The sequence below is a fragment of the Nannobrachium achirus genome (assembly GCF_963921795.1).
Source record: "Nannobrachium achirus genome assembly, chromosome: 23".
NCBI classification, from domain to species: Eukaryota; Metazoa; Chordata; class Actinopteri; order Myctophiformes; family Myctophidae; genus Nannobrachium; species Nannobrachium achirus.
This window is the reverse complement of record NC_137830.1, coordinates 45,061,211-45,070,393: the sequence shown is the minus strand read 5'-3', so window position 1 is coordinate 45,070,393 and position 9,183 is coordinate 45,061,211. Positions and strand designations below refer to the sequence as shown.

Sequence of the window (9,183 nt, the reverse complement as noted above, 5' to 3'; positions counted from 1 at the left end):
GTGTGTGTGTGTGTGTGTGTGTGTGTGTGTGTGTGCAAGAACACACACACATGTGTGTGTGTTCTTGCATCACTATACTTGTGAGCGCCCAATGTCCCTACAAGTATGTAGTAGAATATGAAAATTTGAGGACCATTTTCCCTGTCCTGAGAAATGGCTTTCTATTTATTTGTTTTATTATTATTGAGCGGTGGTAGACCGCTCCATAGCATGGCCGTGTGTGTATCCGTGTATCCGTGTATGTATGTATGTATGTATGTATGTATGTGTGTATGTAGCCCGAACTACCACTCAGTGACCAGAGAGGGTGCTCTTGAGTCTAGTCTGAGCATCAACTGCAATATTCTCTCTCTCTCTCTCTCTCACACACACACACGCACACACACACACACGCACGCACACACACACACACACACACACACAACCACCGCTCAGTTCACACTGGTGTGATTTTTTTGTATTCTTTTGTGTCTTTATTGATAGTTGAACTGGAGATTGACAGGAAAGAGCGATGGGGAGAGACAGGGCGCAAAGGTCATCGGGATCGGGACTCGAACCCGACACACTGTCAGGCATTAGTGCCTAAGTGGTAAGCACCTGGACCGCTAGGCCAGTGAGCACCCCACAAATAGGAAAAGATTCAAATTAGGACCAAAAAGATTCCCTAATCTGGAGATAAGTGACCGTCACGTCGCATACACAAACTTTAGAAGGCAAACGTAGCAGCAGGGAATATGGGAAATGGGACAGATCCATGTAGTAAGGGGAACATAAGAAAATCTGCAAAGTAAATCGTTACCAAGAAATGTCTTCCCCAATGTGTTTCTAAAGGTGTGTAATAATATGTACTAAAAGGTTGAAATTCAACTCCCGGGGGAAACCTCATAAAAAATTATTTGTGTTTGTGTCCCATTAACTTTACTATACAGGAAAACAATTAAAAATATATATGCTTTAAGTAGCATGTGAGGGGTCAAACTAGGGGTTTTTCATGATGCTGAATCCATTGCAAGCATTGTCTTGCAGGAAAAACATTCATTTATGAGGTTTCCCCCGGGAGTTGAATTTCAACCTTTTAGTACATATTATTACACACCTTTAGAAACACATTGGTGAAGAAATGTCTTGGTAACGATTTACTTAGCAGATTGGTCAAATATCTTTGCGTGATTTTAGGCCAAAATCTGTAGGAGCAGTGTCCATAAATAGCAGACTTCCAAGCTCACAACGTGTCGCGCTGCGATGCGTTGTGAGCTTGGAGGTCGGCTATTTTCGGTGATTGATAATGATACCACACTGAACTAGAGATGCAACGTTCGCGAACAAATCGAATCTTGTGAACGGCTCTTGGGATCCGGTTCGCGGAGTAGGGAGCCGTTCATTTGGCTGAATTGGCTCGCGACGCGGTGCGGCGACGCCGGCGCCGCGTTGCGCGGCGCGGCAATGTGCAGCTATCTAGGAAGCAAATTAAGACACTACAGTTTGATTTGATCATGGCTTAGACAATTATTAAGCGATTTCTATAATTAATACGTCTCCATATTGCTTGGGAAGTCCACTTCCATGACAAATGACTGTATTATGTCCCTGTAAATATTCAAATGTTTGCTATTTTAAAATAGCCGATGTACAAGCTCACATTGTGCCAGGCCTAGCCAGTTGGTAAATCCTGGCTATACACCGCTAGGGAGGAGCGAGTTCATTGTTGCCTGCTTGTTTTTTTTAAGGTGTTGCATGAATAAAATTAGTCAAGGTAGCTTAATTTACACACACGTTTTATAAAAAGGGTAAATACAAAATTGTGATCTCAACTGTCAGCAGAGGAATGTGGTGCCAGACCGTGCCACCTGGTGGATTCATGTTTCAACGAAAATATTTTAAATATGCATTGAGCCAAAAGAGCCAAATGAGCCAGTCTTTTGAACGGCTCTTTTAAGTGAGCCAGAGCCATGGCTCTGGCTCACTTCAAAGAGCCATAAATTGCATCTCTACACTGAACTACTGTAGCATAGTCAATACTGGAGATTTGGCATACGGCATGGATTTCTACACAAAGAGGGCAATTCTTTCAACATAAAAGATGCTGCATTCAAGTTCAGGAGAGATTGAACAAGGCACTTAATTATCTTGAATGCTGTCGTCAGGTATGGCATGGAAAGAGGGCATTTGCATTTCTTTCACCAGGGCAGGGGCTCAAGCCCCCTTTGATGTCTATGTGTGCACATGCCTGAACTCATGATTACCAGGAGGACCTAGGACTACATGAAACTGCTATTACAACAATTATTTTAGGCTGGACTCACACAGCTGCGTGAAACATCTTCTCCTTATCGGCTGAGAATGGCCACTGGGGGCGCCGTACTAATGCATTGTCAATGGAAGGTTGTTTGTTTTTTTTGTCGTTGCCGTGTCTCTAGCTCAACCGCAGCCTGTACGCTCTTGAAGAGACACGGCAACGACAAAACACCAAACAACCTTCCATTGAGAATGCATTAGTACGGCGCTCCCAGTGACCATTCTCAGACGATAAGGAGAAGATGTTTCACGCATATGTCTGTGGTGCGCCTCAGTGTTTCACCAGATATGGCCAATTGTAAGGCAAATTGCTAATGGACATTGTACAAAAGTCATCTAGACCGAAACACTTCCCCTATTCCTGGATTGGATCCACCCCTCATTTGCTCTCAATTATCACACCTGCCCTCCGTTACCACTCTTCACTGGCCTGCTATATATACACCCTTTGTCCCCTCAATTCTGTTTGGCACCAGAATATCCTCCCTGAGAGCCCTCTACCTGGGAGTCTCAGCAGGCTCTGGTTATGATCATTGAAGTGAGTTCAAGTGTTTGTACTATTTGTGATAATTATTGGTTATTGTGTGCCTTGAAATGTCTAAACATAGTTTGGTTAATACCAGGACACGTAGAACATGAGTACATGTAGAATTTAGAAGATTGAATGTCACATGGTGTATTACAGTATACTGTTAAATGTGGTTGTCACTTGGTGTAGTAAAATGTAGTTTGATAGGAGAATAATTATATTTCTGTTTCTTTGTCTTCATAGAAAAAATCACAACCGTGAAGCCTTCTTGACTCCTTGCTCTTCCAACTGCTTGTATGTGCAACGGACTAATAAAAGGCTTGAACGGAACCATACTGTGTCATACATTCTGATAGATGTACCATGGTGATGACTACTATTCCTTGAACCAATAACTATTCTACAGACATACTCCATCAAATAGACCTGAGGGAAAGTTATTTAAGACCAGAATGTTGTTTGTTGTAATTGCAAGTAAGAGAGAGCATGTGGGAGTTCTTTTACATATTTGTAGACTACCTGTTCTTGTCCCATGCAAATGTCACCAACAGTGCTCAGGTGTGTAATCATGTAAATTTCATGATAAACATGTTTTCTTTCTTTCTTTTTTCTTCTAAAATTATCTACACGCTCACAACCCATCGAACTTGTAGATCAGCTATTTTTTGCTATTTATTGAATGACAAAATATATATAGGGCATATGGTTAAGTCATTGGTTCTGGAAGAATCCACGTGATTCCCATTTTAGATTCAGTGAAACCATACCATCAACTGGCTTAAGTGAGACTTCAATCCACTCGATTTAGACATTTGAACATAAAATTGTGGTCCGCAGAGGTAGATCCCAGCAGCCTGAATAGGCCGCATACACATGATCAGTCCAGTTCCCTAACCAGAGGCAGTTGTGTTCAATTAATCAGCAGGGTAGAGGTGTGGTTTACAAGCTCACAACACATTGCAACTTCGCAAGGACCTTGTAGATATGATTGTAGAGTTTAAAGGGGAATACAAATCCCGCCCGTTAAGTGATTAAACACAGGCATAATTAGTTTTCATTTTTGCGCTAGTCCTGTCTAATTCTGCGTTTATTTTTAACTAGGCTTGTCATCAGGGCAATTACAAGGGACTTTTTCAAATGGTGAGGTTCCCACTCAAATGAAGGTATATTCCAGCCAGAGCTTCATGAGACAATGTTGAATTCAGAACGGGTACACATTATTGTGTATCATTATTTTATGCTTTAACTATTGAAAAATAGCAGATATACAAGCTCACAGCGCGCGCTGCGAGCTTGTAGATCTGCTATTTTTTTAAATCGTGAAAATTAGAATTTTGACCCGATTCTATAAGTGACGAATCCTTTAAAGGTTTTTTTTGTCAGCAATCTGGCTTAGCCATCGTCAAAGAAAAGGTCCTTTTCACTTAAATGTAGCTCAGTCTGTTCTTGAGAGACTACTATGTCTGTGGTTCTCAAACCTTTTCATATGAAGGACCCCCAAAATGATGTATTTGGCCACGGACCCCCATCTCAAAATATTTAGTTCCAGGGACCACCCAGAAGCAAAATTTGATATACAAACGTTCGCTTTAAAAATACATATATTCAAAGATTTGCACACATTTTTTTTCAGAAATAGCAGATCTACAAGCTCGCAGCACGGCACTCGGTGCCGCGCTGTGAGCTTGTATATCTGCTATTTTTCAATAGTTAAAGCAGTCAATAATTCTAGGCCTAAATGGGTTAAATCTTCCACCATAATGAATGAACGCATGAGGACAACAGTGGGTAGAAAGGGGAACAAAATCAGTATAAATTTATTCTTATTTATCAAAAATATCTGCACATTTGCATAGATGGCTACAAAATACCTTAGACGATTGCTTCACGTGATTGTTTTTGTAACGATGAGGAGTGAACAGAAATAGATTTAAATAAATTAGCGGGTCATTAGAAGAAGAAAAAAGGCAGCATGTGGGTGGTCACCTTTCTCTGTAAATGCAACTAAATGTGTATCTAGATGCATGCAGATAGCCAGCTTGTATCTGAAATAAATTAAGAATCATCCTTCAGGGATGATTTAAAAGAAATGGATTTAAAGTAAAAATTACATTTCAGCCACTCGACTCCTTTCTCTCCCCAATAGATATATTACTCCTCATAAATAACGCTAGCAATAAATATTGTAAATATATTACGTCTTGGGCTATTATATACTTTTTTGTTACATGTAATCAGGAACCAATACTCTTACACAAATGGGAGGGGGGGAGGGGTAGCTTAATGACTAATAATTATGTGAACATAAATGCAGTGATGTGTCTCTATAGCAAATAAAAATAGTCCAGAAATGAAAAGTATAAAAAAGAAAAGTGTTCTTGAATGAATCTTCTGCTTTTCAGAATAGCACTTCACAGATCTGTAATGCACATGGGCCGACTCCAATGCGTTAACGCACTCTCCCACGCGCGGCAGATGGCAGTCTATCTGGGTAATACATACAGTATCACCCTCCTCCAGACTTCAAAACAGAATTCTTCAACTCCCTGTATGGAAATATCCTCCAATGCAGCCGCCCATCAGTCCTACAATCTCCCTCTTTCACACGGTAAATCCCCGATAGTGAGACAGAAAAACTCCAGGTTGAGAATTCCAAAGGGCACGGCCCTTTCGAATATCAAAGTATTCTACTGCCAGTAGACAAGCCGAGTCTTCCCAGTCATTCTTCTTCACAGGGAAGCTGTCTGGACGGGCCACCCGCGTTCCGCCATGCCCTCCGGGGATGAGGTGTGCCTGTGCCAGCGGTCAGTTGGCATACTGTCGGTAGAAGGCGACTTTGACACGTTCAATCTGGTGGCACAGTTTGATGGCAGGGCCCAGTTTCAGGTCCATGCACTCCTGGACTGTGGGCAGGGTCAGCAAGAGCAAGGCCTGCCCGTCTATGTCCTGCAGACGGGAAATGACACACAGTGTTGTTATAGTGAGAGAATCACAGAAAGAGAGAAGGGGAAAAAGACGAAAGTCAAAGACAAAAAGATGAAAGAGAAAGAAAACTGAAAGAAAAGGATGAGTCTAAACGAAAGAAATTTTAGTAAAACAAAGCAACACAGAAAGAAACAAGAAGATGAAAGAGAAAGAAAAACGTGAAAGACAAGTGGAAAGAAAACAGAAGGAAGAAAAGATAATAACAAAGGAACTAGAAAAAAATAAGCTAAAATGTAACTTATATAAAATAGCAAAACTTGCAAAGAGCTTGTAGGGGGGTGTGTTAGGGCTGCTCTGCTCTGATTCGATACCAATCACCAGTACTCCCATTGTAAAAGTATCAATATTGCAAGTACAAAAGTATTGGCATCAAAATGTACTTAAAGTACCAAAAGTAGAAAGTACTAATTATGCAAGATGTCCCATTTCACAAGTTTTCAAGTGTATAAAACTAAATAAAATGTATAACAATCTTTTGAAAATAGACGATCTACAATGGCCGAAATGAATACCGGTATATGAAGTGGGTAATGTATGTTTTGTAATAATAATCAAAATCTACAAAGTACGTTTTCAAATAATTGTAGTGGAGTAAAAGTACAATATTTGCCTCTGAGATGTAGTGGAGTAGAAGTAAAAGTACTGAAAATTGGAAATACTCACTGATTATTTTCCCCGGGGATCGACGATACAGATTTAGTTGTCAAGGGGAAATAGATGATTTACATACAAGCTCACAATGCGTTGTTTGCGATGCTTGTAGATCTGCTATTTTCAGTGAGACAATACTATACTATTATCTGATTGCTTTTCATACCACTTCAATGGTAAAACAAATGTTTTTTCTTTTCTTTTTTTTCTTTTTTTTTCTGGATCCAGTATGTTGGCAACCACCAACTCATTTGGAGTGAAGATTGGTGCCAGAGGAATCAGAGCATTCCTGTGTGTGCGTGCATGCGTGCATGAGTGCATTGATTGTGCACATATACCTGTTCCTGGAATATATTGGCCAGGGAGGCACAGTCAGTAGAGTTGATGAACTGGACCACTTCGTCTACGCTCCACTCCAGTGGATTCCTGTCCAGCACCAACTGACCCTCCTCTTCCTCTTCCTGCCGGCCCTCCACCTGACGCACGCATGCACACACACACACACACACACACACGAGGCGGCACACGCAAAAGACAAGGGATTACAACATTTAATCACATTGCACATCCAAAGGCCTGTTGGGGTTTCCCACCAGTGGTAAGTAAAAGTTTATTGTAACAATATATACAACTGTATTAAAAGCCTGTTTTTGAACAAAACAAAGTACAAAAATATTGGTATCAGAATATTGACTAAAGTCGGGATTTCAAACCCAGCCGCGGAGTGCTTTGCCCGACTTTAATCTTGATATCGCTTTAATATTAAATAGCGTGCGGTCATTGGGACCCGCGGGTGATGCAAAAACTCAATATCCCATGATCCTTTGGGAGATGACGTCATCAGGAAGTGAAATCCTCTGTTTACTTCAATGCAATCCTCTGAAGTAAAATGGCTTTATCAACAGCGTGAATTTGCACAACATGGACACGCTCGTGGCTTCCATACTTACTTACTTAGGCCCATCGCTCCCAGTGGAGCATAGGCCATCGACGACTCTTCTCCATCCAACAGGGCTTTGGGCTGTCTTTTCTGCCTCTCCCCAGCTGGTTCCCTGTCTCTTCAGCTCTGCCTCAGTGTCTCGTCTCCAGGTGTTCTTAGGCCGCCCTCTCTTCCTCTTCCCCTGGGGGTTCCAGGTCAGGACCTGGCGTGTGGTACTAGATGCTGGTTTCCTCAGGGTGTGACCGATCCATCCCCACTTTCTTCTCAGGATCTGTTTCTCCACTGACTCCTGTTTCCCTTTCCTCCAGAGTTCCTCGTTCCTGATTTTGTTTGGCCTCCAGATCTTGAAAATGCGCTTCAGATCTATCTTTTGCAATGTATTTTTTGTCATCCTCCACGTCTCTGAACCGTAGAGAAGGATGGATTTGACGTTGGAATTGAAGATCCGCACTTTTGTTGTCGTGGATATCTCTTTTGAGGACCAGATGTTTCTCAGGATAATGAAGGCTGCTCTAGCTTTCCCTACTCTGACTGTGACGTCGCTGTCTGTGCCACCCTGGTTGCTTAAAATACTGCCGAGGTAGGTGAAAGAGTCAACTTCCTGAATCGGTTCATCGCCTACCATTACTGGGTTATTGGTTGGGGCGTTAATTTTCATTATGTCGTGGCTTCCATGGGTCTTCAAAATCAGGTACAATCAATGGAAAAACCCTGGCACAAGCTATCTAAATATTTAATTATATACCTGGCACTAAATGTACCAAAGCAAAAGTACTCGTTATGAATGGCCAATTTTGTTTTTCAAATTGTCAATATGTAAAAAGAAAAAGGAAAATATACCAAGAGCTTATAGATCAACTATTTTCAAATAGCTGAATTATAAAATAGTGCTTAAAATGGTTAATGTATGTTTTGAATAATAATCAAAATCTATGAAGTAATTTGTGACAGGTTTTCAAATAACAGTAGTGGAATAGAAAGTTCAATATTTGCCCATGAGATGTAGTGAAAAGTGTAGTGAAAAGTATGAAATAAATTGAAATGCTCAAGTAGAGTAAAAGCGCCTCAAAATTGTACTTACTGTCGCCATCACGATCCTCATCATAGAGTAAATGTACATGTTACACTACCGTATCCCACCCCATGTGTGTGTGAGCACATCTCACCTGCATGTCTTGTCTCTTGGGCGGTTGGTATTTGGCGCCGCTGTTCTGTGCATGGGCGGACAGAGAGCGGGTTGACCTCCTCCGGACCCCCTCAGGACCCTCCTGGCTGCCCGTGGCGGTGCCCACCCTGCCCGCCCTGCGCATGGCCGCGGCTCGCCGCGGGCGGCTACTGGCCACCTCAACGGAGGAGGCGTCCGTGTGGTCCTCGCGAGGTTCGGAACTGGTGCCCTCTTCACTGCCCGACTGCAACTGCATTCCATAGTCCTCATCATCACTGTCCTGAAAGGGGGAGAGGCGTGTTGTCAGTCTGACAAATACGAGGCAAATGGAGGATGGAAGGAGGGAAGGAAGGAAGGAAGGAAGATGCTTTAACTATTGTAAAATAGCAGATATACAAGCTCACAGCCCGCGCTGCGAGCTTGTAGATCTGCTATTTTTGAAAAATAGTGAAAATTTTAATTTTGACCCGATTCTATAAGTGTCTTTTGAATCCTTCTAAGGTTTTTTGAAAAACCGATGTTTCTGTGTCAGCAATCTGGCCAGCCATCGTCAAAGAAAAGGTCCTTTTCACTTAACTGGAGCTCAGTTAGTCTGTTCTTGAGAGACTACTATGTCAG

The 9,183-nt window shown here is 41.9% G+C and overlaps 1 protein-coding gene across 3 annotated transcripts in view; it reads right to left on the bottom strand.

Annotated features, from left to right (window-relative positions):
* Nucleotides 1-4,690: 4,690 nt before the first annotated feature.
* The window catches only part of sfmbt2 (Scm like with four mbt domains 2), a 54,001-nt gene continuing 49,508 nt past the window's right edge, over nucleotides 4,691-9,183 (bottom strand). For all 3 annotated transcript variants that reach the window (XM_080754047.1, XM_080754048.1, XM_080754049.1), the window contains 3 exons: nucleotides 8,567-8,845; nucleotides 6,799-6,936; nucleotides 4,691-5,770 (listed from right to left, as the gene is read on the bottom strand). In XM_080754047.1, coding sequence (XP_080610173.1) covers nucleotides 5,630-5,770; nucleotides 6,799-6,936; nucleotides 8,567-8,845 — 558 coding nt within the window. In that variant the 3' untranslated portion in view covers nucleotides 4,691-5,629. The remainder of the gene's footprint in view (nucleotides 5,771-6,798; nucleotides 6,937-8,566; nucleotides 8,846-9,183) is intronic.